The 20,270-nt window shown below is 43.7% G+C and overlaps 2 protein-coding genes across 2 annotated transcripts in view; both read right to left on the bottom strand.

The window, feature by feature from the left end:
* Positions 1 to 1,067: 1,067 nt before the first annotated feature.
* si:ch211-195b15.8 (dual specificity protein phosphatase 8) lies at positions 1,068 to 6,975 on the bottom strand. Its single transcript, XM_024271294.2, has 5 exons — positions 6,870 to 6,975; positions 6,619 to 6,711; positions 6,386 to 6,545; positions 6,184 to 6,307; positions 1,068 to 1,863 (listed from the first exon to the last, which is right to left on the bottom strand). The coding sequence occupies exons 2-5, from the start codon at positions 6,709 to 6,711 to the stop codon at positions 1,233 to 1,235; spliced, it is 1,008 nt and encodes a 335-aa protein (XP_024127062.1). The 5' UTR covers positions 6,870 to 6,975; the 3' UTR covers positions 1,068 to 1,232.
* A 3,335-nt stretch (positions 6,976 to 10,310) lies between these two features.
* The window catches only part of ap2a1 (adaptor related protein complex 2 subunit alpha 1), a gene marked incomplete in the record, with an annotated part of 33,077 nt that continues 23,117 nt past the window's right edge, over positions 10,311 to 20,270 (bottom strand). Inside the window, 8 exon segments of the mRNA XM_024271498.2 lie at positions 10,311 to 11,763; positions 13,466 to 13,600; positions 13,698 to 13,767; positions 15,481 to 15,597; positions 15,864 to 15,987; positions 16,111 to 16,200; positions 16,708 to 16,790; positions 17,267 to 17,329. Of these exon segments, the coding sequence (XP_024127266.1) occupies positions 11,686 to 11,763; positions 13,466 to 13,600; positions 13,698 to 13,767; positions 15,481 to 15,597; positions 15,864 to 15,987; positions 16,111 to 16,200; positions 16,708 to 16,790; positions 17,267 to 17,329 (760 nt within the window).

Below are 20,270 nucleotides of genomic sequence, written 5' to 3'. Positions count from 1 at the left end.
TTTTTAGGCAATTTTGGAGTTCAGCTAATATTTCAGCTACATGTTAGCTGTTATTGCTAATTTAGGCTTTCTTTCAGTTTTTCATGTTATTTTGAAGTTAAACTAATTTTTTCAGCTACATGCTAGCCGTTTTGGCTAACCAAAGTTTTTTGGTTTTTTTTAAGTTTTTTAGGCTAATTTGGCATTTAGCTAAACGTTTAGCTGGCTATCCGCTTTATCAGCTTTTTTTTTTTTGTGATTTTAGGTCTCAGCATCAGCATTATCAGATACCAATTTCAGCATCTTCAGCTATCAGCTCTAGCAACATCAGTGGCCAAATTCAGTTAACAGCATTCACACTAGCATTATCACAGATAATCCTATATATCCATCCATCCATCCATCTTCTTGACCGCTTTGTCCCTTTCGGGGTTGCGGGGGTGCCGGAGCCTATCCCGGCTACTGAAGGGTGAAGGCGGGGTTCACCCTGGACAGGTCTCCAGTCTGTCGCAGGGCCTCAATCACACACCCATTCACTCTCACATTCACACCTAGGGGCAATTTAGAGTCACCAATTAACCTATGAAGCATGTGTTTTTGGACGGTGGGAGGAAGCCGGAGTCCCCGGTGAAAACCCACGCATGCACGGGGAGAACATGCAAACTCCACACAGAAAGGTCCCAGCCGGGAGTCGAACCGGGGCCTTCTCGCTGTGAGGCGAGAGCGCTAACCACTTGCGCCACCGTGCAGCCCAATCCTATATATCTAGTTCATATTTATGTTAGAAAGTTACAGTTTTAAACTTTTAAAAATGTAGTTCTAGAGTGTTGAATAAATGTTTATCCTGTTCGATCTAAGGAGTGTTTTAGATTTTGGCCCCTTGTGTGGTTGAGTTTGACACCTCTGATTTAACACCTGAGCTCCAGAGTTTATGTTCTTTGATTTACTGTAATTTTTAAACTATTAACACGATCAACATAATTCCAGTAGATTTTTGCCACTTTTCTTCCTATAAATCCACTGGAATTATGTTGATTGTGCTGACAATTAAAAAGTTACACACGCACAAACACAAAAAGACAACAGCAGACGAGATTCAACTTTTACTTTAATCATCAGTAAAACATTCAAGCCACGCTCCAAAAGCTCCTCAATCATCTTAAAAATGTAAAGATAAACAGTATTGGGGGGGTCTGCTCTCATATTCTGCCATAAATAAATAGAGGTCAAAGTTTTGGTCCCAGCATGCACCTTCAGCACTCATAGGGCAGCGCCGGCTTCCCCGTTCTGACGGGGGTCACAAACGCCCCCCCCAGCAGCAGCCTGTCCCCCCAGTCCAGCAGCTTGTTCAGAGTCACGCTGAAGGGCCACAGCAGGCCCTGCTCCTTCATCTCGTCACACCGGCTCTTGGGGGGGGCGCGGCCCCTGCAGGAGTCCCCAGATGGGATGTGGGGCCCGGTGTGGCTCTGCACAGCTTTTGACGTGGTGGGGGCTTTTGTCAGGGTGGAGGGACAGGCTCCCAGGGGAGTCAGAGAGAGGGTGAGGCTCTTGCGTTTCTCTGAAACAGAGACTGGATCAGGAGGGAGTGGTGGCTTTGTGGGTTTGGGGGGTGCTTTGGTGGGTTCCTCAATGAGTTCCTGATGGAGGCTTGGATCTAGTCTTTGATCGTCCGTGCGGTCTGGAGTGGAGTGTCTCAGCTGGGACGAGTCCGCTGTGTGGCGCTGGGCTCGACTGTCGGTGCTGGAACACGTCTGATGATCGCTCTGCTGCTGCAGGCAGAAGTCTCCACCGGGGGTTCTGTGCCTCAGCGCACCCTGGAAGAGCTGCAGCTGGCCCAGGAAGTTGAAGTTTGGGGAAATGGAAGGCCGGCGCTCTTTCACAAACCTTATAAGGTGACAGACAGGATGTGGGTTAGAGATGCTTGTGTCTCAGCGCTCACAGAATGACTAATCTGACCACGAAAACAACAACAAACAGAAAAAGAGATGTGCTCAAAGTGCATCTGTCGGCTGCAGGAGGTCTGAGCTCACGCTACAGAGCAGTATCTACAACTATGACGGAACTTTACCAGCTTTCACTGATGGATGATCAGTAGATAAAAAAGCAAATTTGACAAAAAATAAAAATAAAAAAATAGCCTTAAAGGGTAAACAAACAGGGAAGTTGAAAGATGACTCCACCCACATCTGAAATGTGAAAATCCAGTCAGAGGGGTGGGGCTTGAGAACAGGACTGATATCAGTCCTGGAGCTGCAGATCATGATGTGGGACTGAAATGGTTTGACCAATCACTAAATTCAACTGTAATACCTCAATTCAACCCATAGGGGACAGCACACACACGGTTTTAGACTATATTTTCACATTTATTTTAATTTGTCAAAAATGTGGTAACAACCAACAGACAGCATTTCTAAAACCCCATTTATAGAGGTCAACAGCTAAAAAAAGTTGATTTAGGGTTTGGTTACGCTATAATGATTTTTAAAGCCACAAGGCTGCCACCATTGTTCGACAAATCTATGCCTAATCAACTTTTAAATTAGTCCACGACTAATTTAAAAGTTGATTAGTCGCTATTTTATATTATATGGAGTCAGAGTGTAGTGAAGTTAAAAGATATAATAACATTCTGCTTTTTGGACTTTTTGGCATTTATTAAGGTTTTTTAGACTATTTTGGAGTTTAGCTAATATTTCAGATGCATGCTAGCTATTTTGGCTAACTTAGGCTTCTTACTGTTTTTATGCTAATTTTGAATTTAAATAATATTTTAGCTAGCTATCAGCTTCAGTGATTGCAGCTATCAGCTCCAGCATCTTCAGCTTTCAAATTCAGCTTCCAGCATTCACACTAGCATTATCACAGCTAATGCTATATATCTAGTTTTTAGTTAGTTTAACGATAATGATGGTTAAGATGTGTGCTTTACATCCAGTATGTGCTGGACCAGATTAGTCAAGTAATCGTAAAAAAATAATTGGTGATTGGTCGACTATTAAAATAATTGTTTATTGCAGCACTTTACACGGCCCAGAGCCGCTAACCGCCCCCACCGTCACTTCTCACTTCTACATGCCCCTCATTGCCGCTGTCAGCCTGGCCAGAACTGCAGGGAACACATTCATGAAGAGAAAAAACACTTTTAAAAAATATAGCAACTTTCTAAGTAGCTTCCCAATGACGCTCGAGGAGTTAGAAAGTGATAGATCAAAATCTCAAGCAGGAGTTTAAATTTGTAGCTTTCACTAAAGGCATTTAATTCAATTTTATTATTATTATTTCAATTCAAGATGACAACATCTTCCTGAGGTCAAAGGTCAACAAAAACTCAACAAAAAGTTCATCACTCAAGCAGTTATTTTCTTTCCCATGCAGTAGGAAGAAAATCGGCCAATTCCACAATTTGCTAAAAAAAATGGCAGCCACGCTGCCTGTACTTTGACCATCCCATAATTGAGAAAAAAATTCCTTCGGATATCCCTGACTCATATGTAGTAGTGGATTCTGAATTTCATGAGAGGTTTTCATTTGTGGTCAGTTTCTCCCCCTGTGATTGTTTAATGGGGAGGGGGTTCACTGTACCTACAGTCCATTTTCAGGGGGTACTAAGCAGATTTTGGTGAGTTTATGAATTTTTTGTTCAAAGACTCAATAAGACGGAACAATTGTGAATGTGGTGGTTTTGTCCAGAACTGCTGAGACCAAACTACAGAAATGACAAAAATGTTGGAAAGAAGTTTGAAAACTAACAAAAAAAGAGCCATCATTCGTGAAGTTATTGCTGAGCTCTGCTGGGAGCATGATAACCAGTTGGAAGTGAACTCCTGACATCTGGACAGACTGGGAATAAATGCTGCCAGTGGGAAAAAGCCGTTTGCACAGCGTGGCCACATGGTGGCAGTGTTGGTCAGTCTGGAATGAGCAGCTGCTGAGCTCAGAGAGAGCAGCCAGGAAGATGACAACCACTGAGGCTTTTTATGGGACAAGAGCACAGGAGTGTTCAGAGTATTTGTGTATAACCAGACTGGGATTTCTACTGTGTCGTTTCAAGAAAGTTTGATGTTTTTGTCATGGTCCTGTAGCATTTGTCTCATGATGGAGGATGTGTAAAAGAATTTAAGGTTAAACTGAGTATTTCTTTATTCAAATCGGGAGCAGATGATTAATGACAGTTTGAAAAAGCTCTCTTGAGACACAGGAACTGCCATGGACAGCCCACAAGCTCCGCTCCATTCTGATAATCCACTCACAGACAAATAGATCCATGAACATCTTTGTTTTCCTCGTCTGAACTGGAATCTGGATCTGAACTGTGGGGCTGAATAACTGATACTGCTAACCATTTTTGTTGCACCACTAATGTTAGCTTGGGGCCATTAATAATAATAAAATAAAACGATCTGGAGGGCCGGATAGAATTACCTGGAGGGCCGGATCCGGCCCCGGGCCTTGACTTTGACACACGTGGATTACACTTTCTCCTGCTAGCTAACTTGTTCTTGTGAAACTAAAATAACAAGCATTATTGGAGCTATCCAGCTGTACAGATATCAGCTCAGATGAGTAAAACAGAGATAGAGCAGTGAGCTCGTGTCCTGCTGTAGCAGCAAACCTACAAGGGCATTTTTTTCATCTGATTCACCTTGATCTGATACTGAGAAATGTTGTTTTAAGCTTAACCTTGTCCTCCACAAGAACAATTTGTAAACTGCATTTTCTGGGGACACGGTGTGGACAATTTTCTGTTGCATTTGGAGTGGACACAAGCTAACAGCTGCAGCAGGATGAGGCCAATGCATGAACATCCATGAATCAGAACAGGAATGGAACCTTCATCATTACAACTCCATGCTTGATGCACAGAAATGTTTCTGGATGCTCTCCTGTTTTGATGCAGCGCATCCTCTAGAACACATGTCGAATCTAGGCCCGGCCGGATCCGGCCCTCTGGGTAATTCTATCCACCTGTCCAGATCCTTTTATTTTATTGTTATTAATAGCCCGATGTCTGTGACAGACTGGAGACCTGTCCAGGGTGTACCCCGCCTTCGCCTATCAGTAGCCGGAATAGGCTCCGGCGCCCCGCGACCCCGAAAGGGAAAAAGCGGACAAGGTGAATGAAAAAAATGAATGAACAGCCCGATGTTATCTTGCACTTATTTGAAACTTTTAATATTTTGAGGGGCTGGAACCAAAAATTTGTGGCGGAGGTAAGAATTTGTGATGGGGGCGGGGCCAAAGATTTGTGACAGGGGCGGAGCCAGTAATTTGTGACATGGGCAGAGCCAGGAATTTGTGACAGGGGCGGAGCCAGTAAAACTTAATACATTATTGGCCTTGGTTTTTAATCCAGTCGGCAGATATGAGCTCAGTTTAAAACTAGGATATTTTAGCTGAAATGAAGGCACTATTCTCTAGCAATATTACTGGGGCTGTGTTAATAAAATCAATTTATCAATTTGCATTTAAGCTTAATAGATCAATAATCAATTTATAAAAAAAATAGATCAATTTAGCACATAAAGCTAAAGTCCACTAGCTTGATGCTATCGTTTAATGGAAATTCCCATAGAACGGCTAATGCTAACACTCGGTTGACCTAAACATATATTGCTGACTAAATGAACATCTTTATAAACTCACAGGTCTGATTTTTTCAAACTCTTGAAATGAAATATTTTTAAAGTAATCATTTGTGGTCCAAAACATCGTTTTTTCCTCATATTGTCTTCTTCTGGAATAAGGTGTAATACTATAGTGTGATCGCCACCTAGTGGTCAAACTGAAACGTCCTCCAGGAGAAGCAGAACAATGTTTCCAATGTTAATGATCTGAACATTTTAGTTAGAACTTCTCCTTTAGAGAATCCATGTAACACTGGATGATATTAACAATCTCATTATTTCACTGATACATTTACAGTATGTGAACTGGATCAGATTCATATAAATATATTAAAAATATATAGTAGATTATTCATGTATTTCTAAACAAATGTGTATAAATGTGTAAACTCAAAATTGAATTGAGGAATCTAAGGAATCTAAACAAAAATCTGCATTGAATCGATTCAGGCTCTTGTGAATGGAATGATTATAATCGATACCAGCCCTATCTCTGACGTTTCTCTGCTACATCAGATCCATGGACCGCATGAGTTTCTGCATGGTAATGAGTGCACGTCTGCGCATGCTCCCTCACCTGTAGGCGTGGTCCAGGTCCATCTCCAGGCGGTACATGATGTAGGCGACAGCCAGAGCAGGGGAGCGGGAGATCCCCGCTGCGCAGTGCACCAACACCGATCCCCCGGAGGACAGGGCTGCGTCTGCGCACACAGAGACGGTTAACGGACATGCGCGCACGGACCACGGGGGTCTGAGCGGGACGGGGTAGGGGTCCTGACCGATGAAGTGCAGCGCCTTGGGGATCCAGGGCAGCAGGTCGTCCCACAGAGAGTCATCAATGGGGACGCGGAGGTATCTGGAGCAGGGCAGGAAGGTGGGCTGGGGGGTGCAGCGGCTCACACTCAGCACGTAGGAGATCCCCAGAGAGGCCAGGCGCTCCTGCACGAGCACGAGCACACGCGTTTGTTGTTGTTGTTGCAGCTGCAGCCGCGCGGACAGGTGCCGCTCTTACCTGCGTCACGTCACGCTCCGCTCCCAGATAGAGCCGCGGTAGGATCACGGACAGCGGGGGCAGGCCTGCGTCACGCTCCAGGGACCACACCATCTGATGGAGGGTCAGAGGTGATGCGCATGCAAAACAACAACGAGCGCGCTCTCAGGGAGGAAACAACAATAACACCAGAAATCCAACAGCGGAACAATGCACACGGTTCATGCTGGCGCGCTCTCGTGCACGCCGCGTGCGTGTGTGCTGCAGCTTACCGTCGTTCTGCAGCGGGGCTCCGGTCTCCGTGCAGGTGCGTCCTCCTGTCAGCGCTGTGGCTTTCTGCCTCACAGACGATGAGCTCATCCTTTTCCAGCAGCGGCTCTGTGGAGGATGATGTCATCTTCAGCCAATCAGAGCCGCGGCCGACTTCCACGGAGAGGCACGAGAACAGCCGCGCATGCGCACACTGTGAGCGACTTCTGGCTTTCAACTTCAGCAATGTTGTATCATAGACTGTATATAATGTGTTGTATGCATGGCACGGTGTCAAACTGAATCAACACAGGGAGCTAAATCCAAAACACAAAATCCAAAACACACCTTAGGTCACGGGCTGAACAGGATAAACATTTACTGAACAATCGAAAAATACATTTTTAGAACTTTAAAACTGTAACTTTTTAACATAATTATGAACTAGATATATAAGATTATCTGCAATAATGCTAGTGTGAATGCTGTAAGCTGAATTTGGCCACTGAGGATGGTAGGCTAGTGCTGATAGCTGAAGATGCTGCAAATGATAGCTAAAAACGCTGAAGTTTTAAGCTGAAAACGCTGAAGTTGATTGCTTGCTAAAAATGAAGTAAATGCCAAATTATCTTAAAACGAACACTAAACAGCTAGCATGTAGCTGAAAAAAATAGCTAAACTTCAAAATAGCCCAAAAAACGGAAAAAGGCCTAAATTAGCCAAAACAGCTAGCATGCAGCTAAAAAAATTGATTAAACTCCAAAATAGCCAAATCTTAGTAAATATCAAAATAGTCCATAAAAATATCAGAATGCCAATTTTTAAAACTTTAGAACTGTAACTTTTTAACACAATTATGAATAATAAAAAGGCAGGAATATTATTCCAGAATAAATCAACTATATATATTTGATCAAAATTATACAAGTTAGAAATAAACACAAGATAACATCGGGCTGTTAATAAGAATAAAATAATCTGGAGGGGTGGATGTTATCACCTGGAGGGCCGGATCCGGCCCCCGGGCCTTGACTTTGACATGTGTGGTCTATGGAAAGACCAGCTGCTGAATTCGAGCTTTTCTGTGCGATGCAGGAGAGGCTGACTGCGCATGCGTGATGACAAGAACACCCAGGTGCTGAGACTCAGGCGGACTCAGGGCAGTCATGCACCGAGCTCAACGGAACCGGATGTTGTTTTTGCTGTCATGCAAAAATAATTGCAGCTTAATCTTTAGACAGTAACAGCAGTGGTCCTGTAGGGGGCAGCAGAGGGCAGATGTCAACTGCTGACGCACTGAAAAATGCATAAGGTGGAGTAAACAACATCAGTTCCAGTCATTTTTGACTTTTAAAAAACAAACAACCTGAACAGATTTTCATCTCTCAACATCTTTGGAGCAAGAGACTGCTGCTGTTATTCTATTAAAGCCATTCCACATTCAAATAATTCTGATTTTTGCATAAATGCTCTTTTTCTTCACCTTGTAAATATTTATATAGTTTATGCCGTTTGTAGATTAATCTTCATCTGTTATTCTGCAGTCATTCCCTCCTGTGTTCAGAATTTTGCTCTGTACTTCTCCATCTGCTCGGTTAGACTTCACGAAAGTTGCTGGGATAAAGATAAAGATCTTCTGATCCATTTCAGGTCAGTAATTCAGATAATTTAAAATGAACATTTATCAACTATGAATGCCCTTTTTAAAGTGAATTGCTGCATCTCTATATTTGTGTCTTTTCATTCTTGTTGCTTTTGATCTATTGCTTTATGATTTTCATTGTTTTAACTTTTATCTATATACCCATCTTATGTGAATTATCTTGGGTTCTACTGCATGTTGATAAAAGGTGCTCTACAAATAACTGAACAAATTGTTCATTAGAGTCCCCTGTGACATTTTAAATTAAAATAACATTCCCAGTAGGGTTTTAACTATGATTATGAAGTTTTTAACCAAAATCCAACAACCTAAATGTCTTAAAAAGACATTTTTCATGTTGATCTGATGCCTCGGTTTCCAAAATCTCCTCTGAGGGGGCGCGGTTTTTGGAGCTCCGCCCCTAAACCCCCCTGTCTGATTATGATAGCTCTGTGTCTCACTAGCATAAATCTTCCCGCTGCTACATAAAAACATCCATCAACCTGGGTAATGTCCAGTCGTATGGTTCTGATCCAGATGTCAGCTGGACGAGGAAGTGAAGATCTTCATGGACAGAACTTCCTCCAAAATCCTGATTCTTTCTCCTTCCAGTTCACCAAAGACTCTTTTAGCTAATTCTCCAATGTTTATTGACTGTGATCAATACATTCAATCATTGGTTTCTCAGAGTTCTTGATAAAATAATCAAAGCTAACATCAAAATGCTCTTTCATTGATTTACAATCCTTTCCAACTGCGGTCAAATGAGCCGCCGTTCACATTTCCGTGGTCACATCAAGAAGCTCCGTGGAGTCTGGTGGAGATTTTCCAGCGTTCTCAGTCCTGCTACCGTAAGTATTGGATGAAACTCACACCAAAAATCCAGTGATGCTGATTTGACCACAGAAATGTGAACGGCGGCTCATTTGACTGCAGTCAATGTGAAGATACCATCTTCTCTTCTCCAGAACCTGAACTAGACACTAGGAACAGATGAGGGTTTAGTGCATGTGCAGCAGAGCTGTTGATGGAAAGAAGGTCATTCATTCAAACAGAGTCTGTCCAAGACAGTTTGATTGATTTAAAAGGAGAAATATGATTTCTTATTACATTTGCTCTCTGTCAGAAGAAAAATGAAACACAGACACGTTAAAAACTCTAAAAACAGGATTTTCATCAGAGGGAGACTTCAACCCACTCCATGAAAACTGTTTTTAACTTGTTCTTGTAGCATTATTCTCATGATTGAGAAAAATATAAGAAAATTAAGAGTTGAGTTTTTTACTCAAATAATTTTGAATCACAAAAAAATGCAGTTTGAAAATGTTGTCATTTGTGATGTATAAACTACAACCAGTGGGTTAAGAGTCTTCCTGCTCTGCTCCATTCTGATCATCCACTCATAGACAAATAGATCCATGAACGTCTTTATTTTCCTGCTCTGAGCTGGAATCTGGATCTAATCTGTACGGTCAGCATTTTTGTTGCAGTGCTTTTTTTAAGTTTGGATTATGAGGGGCTGTAAGCTAGTGGGAGAGAGTACACAAAGGGTTGATGGGAAATGAGTGCAGTCTTACTACAGTCACTCAGAGGTGAATTTCTAATGAACTCCTGCTGCTCTGCAGAAACTATGTCCTAGAAAACAGCACAGGCTTTTAGATTTTGTCTAAAAATGTTGTCGTAATTTAAAGACTCTGAAACAGATCAAACGATGATCAGAGAGGAACTGTACCCCCATGCGAGTCTGAGTGGATGTCCTGTGAGGGATCTGCTCTGGTTGTGTCAGCTGCAGGTGTGACAGCAGGAAGCAGGAGCCAGGAGGTCAGATATATATGGCATAATTTTACTTTCACATTTCTTTTCATTACAGAGTAAATCTTAATTCTAACACAGGTATAGGACAGTTTCTTAACACCGATACATGAGGCTGCATTAGCTAGTGGATACTGCACGCACACGCACACACAAACTCACGTACGCACTCACAGAATGACAAACTGACTACATTTTCCACTACGAAATCCCTGTGATGGCAAAGCCACCGCAGAATATAATGTGACCATGTATTAGAAATGTCTTTAGGCTTTTTTCCTCACCTGTTTCCAGTCACACTTACACTCACACTCGTGTTCATTGTCCCTGTAGTTGTGACGGATGTCTGGGTGTCGCATCCTCACCCCCCTCCCCTGTCAGTGCTCGTTTGTGATGAGAAGCCCGGTGAAGACGGAGCTGCAGAGGGCTGATGGGTAGTTGTTTTAGTGTCATTGTCAGAAAGGTGATTAGCTGGAGCTGCAGGAACAGCCACTACTTCACGTCAGGGTGGGGTAGTGTTTGGTTTAGCTGCCCCCGCTGTACAAATCTTCAAAAAAAATAGAAACCTAAAAAAGAGGAGGGAGCAGTGAGCTGCAGCCGCCTTCAGTCAGATGTGAGCAGTGGAGAACAGGAAGGAGCAGACGCCAGGCATGGAGCTCGTCTTACAGAGAAGCTTCTGACCAAACGAGGAGGAGGAGGAGAGGGGAGGTTGTGTTATGAAGCTGGGTCGGGGTTTCATCCTGTGATGAAGATCACAGATACGGAGCTGCTGAGGGACCTCCACCCCAACAGCCTGAACTCCGAGCCTCTCTTCAGCATCCTCCTGGGAACATGACGGGTTAGCGTGCTCCACAGGAGGGAGGGGTTTAAGGAGTGAGGTTTGAAAGTGGATCCAGCGCTCTGAGAGCGCTTAGACCTGGAATGCTCGACCGACCCATCGGAGGCTCCCCCTATACCTGTGTGCAGGTGAGACGGGATAAGTGAATGTGCTATCATAAGCCCCTCCCATTCAGCCTTAAGGAATGTTGTACAAATGAATGTGTGTCAGGAACACAGCGCATCCGGAGCACAACCATGGGACACCCCCCAAACACTCACACACACTCCTCACCACTTACACACCAGCTACACAGGTAAACCAACAAAACAAGATTGTAGCATCATGTTAATAAACAAGTAGAGGATGAACAGGAATCAGAATCTGGGACAAGAAAAATGACAAAATATTGCTGCTGCTTGCAGCGGCTGCGTTTCCCTTCTGTAGGTTAAACCTTTTTTCTCAGAGATTCTCTGCTGGAGGGAGGACAGGTGTGGCAGGAGGGCCTGGGAAACAGGGTGCTGGTGGGGATGCTGGGAGTACTGGTCATGGTGGGGGGGTCCGTTCTTCAGAACTGTTCTGCCAGCAGCTCGCAGAGACGCCTGGACACAGAATCTTTGCTGCACCGCAGAGTCAAACGGTACATCTGCAAACACAGGGGATGAGATCACTGTAATGGAGGGGGGGCAGTTTGATGAGCAGAAGACACTCAAGAGACTCAAGAAGCAAAACTCCTTCTAGGGCTATTCTGAGCAGAGCATGAATCCTTTTAAAGTATATGATTCTGGGGCTGCCACGATTAGTCGACTGATCAGCGACTAATCGACTATTGAAATAGTTGATTAGTCGTTACTTTATATTATATAGAGTCACAGTGTAGTAAAGCTGAAGGTTACAATGGTATTATGCTAGATTTATGGACTATTTTGGCATTTATTAAGGTTTTTGAGGCTACTTTATAGAGCATAGCTAATATCTTAGCTGCATGTTAGCTATTTTGGCTAATTTAGGCTTTTTTCAGTTTTTTAGGCTAATTTTGCATTTAACCAATATCGTAGCTGGCTATTAGCTTCAGCGATTTCAGCTATCAGCTTCAGCGTTTTTAGTCATCAACTTCAGCATCTTCATCTATCAGCACTATCATCTTCAGCAGTCAAATTCAGCTCACAGTATTCACAGTAGCATTATCACAGGTAATGCCATATATCTAGTTTGTAGTTAGCTTAAAGCTAATGATGGTTAAGATGTGTGCTTTACATCTACTTTGTGCATGACCCTATTAGTCAACTATTAAAATAATGGTTTGCGGCAGCTCTATGTGATTCACAGCTTTATTAAAAAAAGTAAAGAAACTGACACCAGAAGTACTTAACTGATGATAAACTATTTTATTTTCATAACATTTAGAAAGTTCTTCAAAAAGTTTCAACTGGACCGGACTCATTTAAGATGATGTTGGGCTCTCCTCAGTGAAAACAGTCTGTGATCTGATCATAGAATTGTGTAAATGATCATGTCAATCTAAATCTTAGTGTAGTTTGTTTTGTCTTTTATTTTATCCTTAATTTATCATCATTTATATCATCACTAGTAGTATTTTCTTCGTCTGCCTGCTCCACTTCAAATACGTCAATTATTATTGTTATATTATGATTGTTGTAGCTATTATTATTGTAATCCTCTTTTAGTTGTTATCAATCTGTCTAAGTAGGGCTGGGCGATATGGGAATTTTCATATTGCGATATCGTTTTTTTCATTTTGTGCGATAACGATATTAAAAACGATAACAATCAAATAACTATATTTGTCAAAGTAATCTTTATTGCAATGTAAAAGTAAATAAAGTAATATTGCAATAACGATAATTATTGTTTTATCGCCCAGCTCTATGTCTATGTCTGTCTTTAAAATATTAGAGGCCCGTACCCCGGGCCCCCAAGGGCTAGCATTCTGATAGTTTTCCAGAAGCCGCGCCTCATCTGCTGCTGATTACCTGGATCAGGTGTGTTTAGACAATAAGGAGCTTCAATGGCAGGTTAGTGTGTAAACATGCAGGACATCGGCCCTCGAGGCCTGGAGTCTGACTCTTTTGAACATCTATGGCACAGAGATGCACGTTCACCGTTATTTGATGAGAAGCTTAGATTTAGAAAGAAACTACTCTGACTTCTGAATGGAAATACATGAAAGCCCTTTTCTCCACATACCAGAGTTTTAACCAGTTTCACATCAAACCAATGCTGGGAACATCTCTCATATCTGGGTTTTAAAACGTCCCGACTTATATGAAACTTCAAAGCAGCATCCCTTGTTGTGGGAGTGACTGAAAGCTCCAAGCTCAGCCTACCTGTGCCTGTGCGTTTGGCTCCAGTCTCAGCAGGCAGCCCACCTGCTGGCCCTTAGTCTGGATCACTCCAGCGCACACATAGTTCTCTGGGTTCGGATCCACATTGTCCAGCAGGGCCATCCCCAACCCCAGCAACTGCACCAAACATGACACAGGATGAAGAAAAGCAGCACGGGAGCCGTTCTGCTGCAGCTGCAGACAGAAGTGACCGTTCAGATCAAACATGTCTCACCTTTGCTTTCAGAACTTCTGTGTCCATGCTGTTATTAGCCTTGAATATCTTCTGTGCTTCTTGCTGAGGCCTGAGGAGAAACATCAGCAGCTTTACAGTCAAACAGGAAACAGGTTAGATGCTAAAGTAAACAGTAAGATCACAGTCAACTAGTGCCACAACAAACGATTATTTTAATGGTCGACTAATCAGGTCATTCACAAACTGGATGTAAAGCACACATCTTAACCATCATTAGCTTTAAACTAACTAGAAACTAGATATATGGCATTACCTGTGATAATGCTAGTGTGAATGCTGGAAGCTGAATTTGGCCACTGAAAATGTTAGTGCTGACAGCTGAAGATGCTGAAATTGATAACTAAAAACACTGAAGCTGATGGCTGAAAATGCTGAAGCTGATCGCTAGATAAAATATTAGCTAAATATCAAACTTCAGTAGCTGAAATATAAGCTAAACTCCAAACTCGCCTTAAAACAACTGAAAAAAAATTCTAAATCAGCCAAGACAGCTAGCATGCTGCTGAAATATTAACTGAACTCTAAATTATCCTAAAAAAAATCTTAATAAATGCCAAAATAGTCCATAAAGCTAGCAGAATGTCATAACGTTTAACTTTACTACACTCTGACTCCAAATAATATAAAATAACGACTAATCGTGGCAGCCCTACTGGCAAAATGAAACCTATGCTCATTAACAAAGTTGTGCACAAAGCGTTTTCCAAAAAATATAAAAACAACATTTAATTTTACTTTTAAATGTCTGTGAATAGCATTTGTCTTTGTTTTAAAGACTAAATATTACCCGTTAAATTACTGTCAACTACATTACAGGGTTACAGACATGTTTATTGAGTCACAAAACATGGATTTAACTAAGTCCATGAGCATTCAGAAGCTCATTTTTAAACCAGAATAGAATTAAACTTTATTGATGCCACAAAGGGGAAACAAACTTCTTTGCATAACTCTTTTGAAATAAGTAATAAAAAAATGTTTGGTTGCTTTTCCAGCCACATTTTGATCGTACTGTAACAATGCACCCACAGACCGCCTCTGATGGTGGAAAACCGTTCAGGAAGAAGTCGCAGACACGACACCATGTTTATTAGGAGGAAAAATTAATGGGCTAGATCCGTCAAAAATACTGATAAGAGAACAATGAAAGTGGCACCAGAAAAAAAAAAAGTCACATCACTGGAATGAAAAGAGCTGAAATTTCTTGCTAACAAAAGGGACGTTTGTTTTAGCTTCATCTACACAGCCCTAAATGTGGTGGATGTGTCTTACTGAATCTTAGTCAATAATTATAATTTATAAACTACACTGTCTTTTGTTTACAACTTCACTACTGTGACATGAAGGTCAGCAAAAGAGATGCACAAAAATGAATGAATTAATCCTAAAATATTGAAGCAGTTTATAAAACATGTAAAGCGTTCATCAGATTGTTCTCTCCTGTGGTAGTCGGTACACAGACTTTGATGAATCGATGTTTTGTGATGTAACATACATGTCTGTGACGCATTTTTTAAAATAAATGAATGAGAGAAATTTAGCATTTAAGGTGAAGAAAAGTCATATTCAGAACAGAATATTTTTTCCCAGCATACGTTTCATTTGGACGGTTATTTTCCTCAGTAAAGTCCCTGTTGAAGCAGGAATGAGACAAACTCTTCAGAGATGTTTCCGTCAGTATTACACACAGAACACCTTTGGCCCCCTCAGGAAGGGTCTGTTAACGTCAGCTGTCATTCACACAGACACCCCCCGCACTCACTGGCTCAGCTGTTTCCAGCGCTGGAAGAAGTCTTGTGACGCCATCTCGGTTGGCTGGAAGAACTTGTTGATGGTGACGGGCAGCTTGAGGGTCAGATTCTGCAAAGCTCCTCCATATCTGATGGAACAGAAGACGCATTTGGAGATCCACAGTACTCAGTCCTACCAGGTAACTGGAGGTTATCTGGTGACAGCTCAGCAGGTAACCACCTGTGGCTCTGTCTGTAGCACAGCAGAATTAAAGAGGCATTGACAAAGGCAGGTCTGGCTGCTTCAATCTGGGAGCTGTGGTATTTGGTGACATCACCACTCGCCGTTTCTTCACTCTACTGCATCAGAACCACAGTCTTCTTATTTCCATCCCAACACACCATGGACACTTACCTGAACTTGATGTTCAGCAGCGGGGCCTCAGAAAAATCAGTCAGACACTCGATGTTGAGGACCTGCTGAATCTGGGCCCCCCCCTCCACCAGTGGCTCCACAGGTTTGGACTGAACATTCAGCTGTGAGCAGCTGTTAAGGTTAATCAGGTGGAGAGAAAGAATGAGGAGTTCTCCACACAGACAAACAGTCTGAGATGGATCAGTATCTGCCTCTGCAGAGCGTCAGGACGAGCATGAAAGGATATGAGACTGCAGCTCTCCAGGACAGCTGACGGTGGTGGTGAAGCTGGCAAACTGCACTGAAGTCTTGTTGCCATAGAACAAGTACATCCTCCCTGTGGGAGAGACAGTCATGAAAGCTGGGCTCCTCCCTTTAGCCACACAGTCTGCTGAGGAACAAACAAACCTGCAGCTCTCTGAAGCTGCACGGCTAAAGCCGGTGATGGAGCTGCCCATCCCAAAGAATACAGACATTTCAGCTGTCTCACAGCAGACTGTCTGATGAACTCCCTGAGGTTTAAACATTTCATGGCTGTGCAGGCACACATTTATCCCTTATGATCAACACAGTAGAAACATAAAGTTCAGTCTGACAGAAAAGTTCAAATAAACTCTTAAATAAGAGATTCTGAAAGGTGGAGTGGAACGAAGGAGCAGCCATGATGACAGCGCCCAGCTGAGAAAAGCACACCCCCATGCGCATGAGAAGGTTTTTTCTGACTAAACTCTCACTTTTATCATTTAAACGTGGAGATCCTTTATGAATGTCAGAAATGAAACCTGCTGGAGCTCATTTACTCCTCGTTGTGTTCATCACTTCCATTTGTAAATAAGGAACTCACCCAGGTTCTGACGGTACTCTGACTTGATGCCGATCTGAAGCAGCTGGTTCTCAAACAGAACGCCGTTATTCTTGCACACAAACCTGCAGAGAGCCCACATTTACATCAACACCTGCGTCCGTGAATGATCTAACCTGGATGAACAGTCTGACTGAATACTTTATCATGCAGGTAGCCATCTTTTCTGATTCTCTCAATCAACACTGGTGTGAAACTGTCAAAAAAGCAGCTTCATTTCATAGAGTAGCTGTTACTGGGTAAGGCATGAATTACTTGTAATCATTGTTAAAGCAAAACAAACAGGATTATTTTACAAAACATTTGTGTTTAATTTCAAATAGAATCATTTGAAGTGGACTGTTCTATCACACGTGCTGCTGGATTAGTGACAAACCCACGACGGTCTGGATCTCAACTGATGGAGCAGACCGCAGAGGTAAAGAACCCCCAAAACACCACAGTGACCCCCCCACCAGTGCTTTAATGTGGAGAATCACTGACAACAGAACACTTCAATCAAGGCTGCCAGCAGGACAGAACGTGCAGAGGAAGACCTTACTTGTTCAGCAGCTCGTCAGCTTCAGACAGAGGAGGAGCAGGATCCTCAGAGGGAGGAGCAGAGCTGAGAGGCAACAAGATGGGGGTGGGGGGGGCACAGTACAGAGGAGGAGGAGATCATAAGAGACAGGAGAAGGAGTAAGGAGACAACAGGAGAAGGAGTGGGGAGACAGCAGGACAGAGGAGTGAGGAGACAAAAGGAGGAGGAGGGAGGAGACAACAGGAGGAGGAGTGAGGAGACAACAGGAGGAGGAGTGAGGAGACAGCAGGAGGAGGAGTGAGGAGACAGCAGGAGGAGGAGTGAGGAGACAACAGGAGGAGGAGTGAGGAGACAACAGGAGGAGGAGTAGGGAGACAGCAGGAGGAGGAGTGAGGAGACAACAGGAGGAGGAGTGGGGAGACAGTAGGACAGAGGAGTGAGGAGACAACAGGAGAAGGAGGAGGGAGGAGACAGCAGGACAGAAGAGTGAGGAGACAACAGGAGGAGGAAGGAGGTGACAACAGGAGGAGGAGTGAGGAGACAACAGGAGGAGGAGGGAGGAGACAACAGGAGGAGGAGTGAGGAGACAACAGGAGGAGGAGGGAGGAGACAACAGGAGGAGGAGTGAGGAGACAACAGGAGGAGGAGGGAGGAGACAACAGGAGGAGGAGTGAGGAGACAACAGGAGGAGGAGGGAGGAGACAACAGGAGGAGGAGTGAGGAGACAACAGGAGGAGGAGGGAGGAGACAACAGGAGGAGGAGTGAGGAGACAACAGGAGGAGGAGGGAGGAGACAACAGGAGGAGGAGTGAGGAGACAACAGGAGGAGGAGGGAGGAGACAACAGGAGGAGGAGTGAGGAGACAACAGGAGGAGGAGGGAGGAGACAACAGGAGGAGGAGTGAGGAGACAACAGGAGGAGGAGGGAGGAGACAACAGGAGGAGGAGTGAGGAGACAACAGGAGGAGGAGGGAGGAGACAACAGGAGGAGGAGTGAGGAGACAACAGGAGGAGGAGGGAGGAGACAACAGGAGGAGGAGTGAGGAGACAACAGGAGGAGGAGGGAGGAGACAACAGGAGGAGGAGTGAGGAGACAACAGGAGGAGGAGGGAGGAGACAACAGGAGGAGGAGTGAGGAGACAACAGGAGGAGGAGTGGGGAGACAGCAGGACAGAAGAGTGAGGAGACAACAGGAGGAGGAGTGAGGAGACAACAGGAGGAGGAGGGAGGAGACAACAGGACAGAAGAGTGAGGAGACAACAGGAGGAGGAGTGAGGAGACAACAGGAGGAGGAGGGAGGAGACAGCAGGACAGAAGAGTGAGGAGACAACAGGAGGAGGAGGGAGGAGACAACAGGACAGGACATGCTCAATGAATGAAAGAGCAGAAAAAACAAAAAGTAACAGCAGTATCAAGAAGACATGAGAGGAGACAGAGGACAAAAGATAAATGCAGAGGTGGTTAGTAAAAGCAGGTTAACCTGGATTACACAATGAACCACATTGACCGTTTACATGGAGCGTGTCATCAGAAGTTCTGTGGTGGAGCAGAGAATGGAGCAGACCTGCAGCTCTGCTTTGGTCACGTCTACCTTCATGGCTGTTGGAGCGTCCTCCATCACACAACAGGACAGAGCCACAGACACACACAGTCCAAAGACATGCAGTAAAAGCACAACTCCAACCAACTAATGAAGTTTGATGCCATGCAGAGAACTTCAGAAAGGAAATTAAGCTCAACGTTTTATCAGCAGGTTTGTTTGTTTTTTTATCAACTGTGATAAAAAGCAATGAAAGCAAAGTTGATGAAGCCATGAAGTACAGGACAACAAACAGCAGCATGGGGCTGCCACGATCAGTCGACTAATCGACTATTAAAATAATGGTTTGTGGCAGCCCTACAGCTGAAACACTAATACACTACTCTACTCAATCACGTCCTCCCCACGACTCATTTGACCTCCTAGGAACCAAACCTACTTAGAATCATTAAGTTTTGATTAGCAAATCTAGGACCTTCTGGAGGACTTTAAAGGGGAGATCATCCAGAGGAGAGTCTGGATCCTTGGAGGGAAATGAGAATGCAACAAAACATAGAGACCTCAATGAATGTGCCGTTCAGTGCACTTTAAATCAGCTCTGCACACATGCGCAGCTCCAGAAAGGGCGGGGGGGACATGATGAAACGTACAACAGGCTCTCCAGAAAAGAAAAACACTAAACAGACACAGTGTGATGAACTGCCACAACACAACCAGCTCTCAGCAACGGACCTTAGACACAAATTTGGCATGTGGCTCAGTGAGGCTTTGCTGTTCTTCATCAGGATTCAGACGCTGAAGCTGCTGACTGACTTCAGGAGCACTTCAACTGAACATTGATGGTTTGGAGCCATCAATGAGCCAAGACCCGTCTATGTTTCAGTTCCCCTAGAGAACATTTAGGCCATGTCCACACGTAGCCGGGTATTTCTACAAACGCTGCTGACCTCCGTTTTATAAAAAGTGTTGCGTCCACACGTGATCGTTTTAAAAACAATTCCATCCACACGTCCCCGCATACTTGCGCTCTTAGACGCGGTTATGAGCTTGTCAGAACAGTAGTTGACAGTGGCAAATTGGAATTTTGCTAATAAATTCTCCTAATGGAAACACCACAATTTCGAAAAAACTCGCATTTGTCGAAAAAAAAAAGTTTATGCGCTCACAGTAGGTGCCATTTGAGGCGTATCGAAACTGACATTTTTCGCAAAACTGTTTTGGAAACACTTTTTTCGAAATAGATGCGCCTCTTTGTGTGTCTGTCCTGAGCGCAACACGCGGGTAGCAGGAGAGATCTAACAGCTTTACAGCTTCATCTGCAGCTACACTTCTGCAGCTTGAAGTCTGAAGATGCTGAAGTCTCGTTTGTGGAAAAGTGCGGGTGCAGGACAGAAACTTAAATGGATCTCGTCGGGTTTTTAAACAGAAAAAGGTCCAGCAGCTCACCTGTTAGAATGGGTATTCATTTAAAAACCGCTGAACAGGT

The sequence above is a fragment of the Oryzias melastigma genome, linkage group LG8 (genome assembly GCF_002922805.2).
Source record: "Oryzias melastigma strain HK-1 linkage group LG8, ASM292280v2, whole genome shotgun sequence".
NCBI lineage: Eukaryota > Metazoa > Chordata > Actinopteri > Beloniformes > Adrianichthyidae > Oryzias > Oryzias melastigma.
The sequence above is the reverse complement of the archived record's forward strand: the minus strand, read 5'-3'. Positions and strand labels throughout refer to the sequence as shown.

Excerpts from the sequence above, each read along its gene's own strand:
- si:ch211-195b15.8 (XM_024271294.2), bottom strand. The coding sequence starts at position 6,711 with ATGGTGTGGTCCCTGGAGCGTGACGCAGGCCTGCCCCCGCTGTCCGTG. Across the intron at positions 6,308-6,385 it reads CAAGGCGCTGCACTTCATCG|ACGCAGCCCTGTCCTCCGGG; the intron begins GTCAGGACCCCT and ends CTGTGTGCGCAG. Across the intron at positions 1,864-6,183 it reads GACCTGGACCACGCCTACAG|GTTTGTGAAAGAGCGCCGGC; the intron begins GTGAGGGAGCAT and ends TCACCTTATAAG.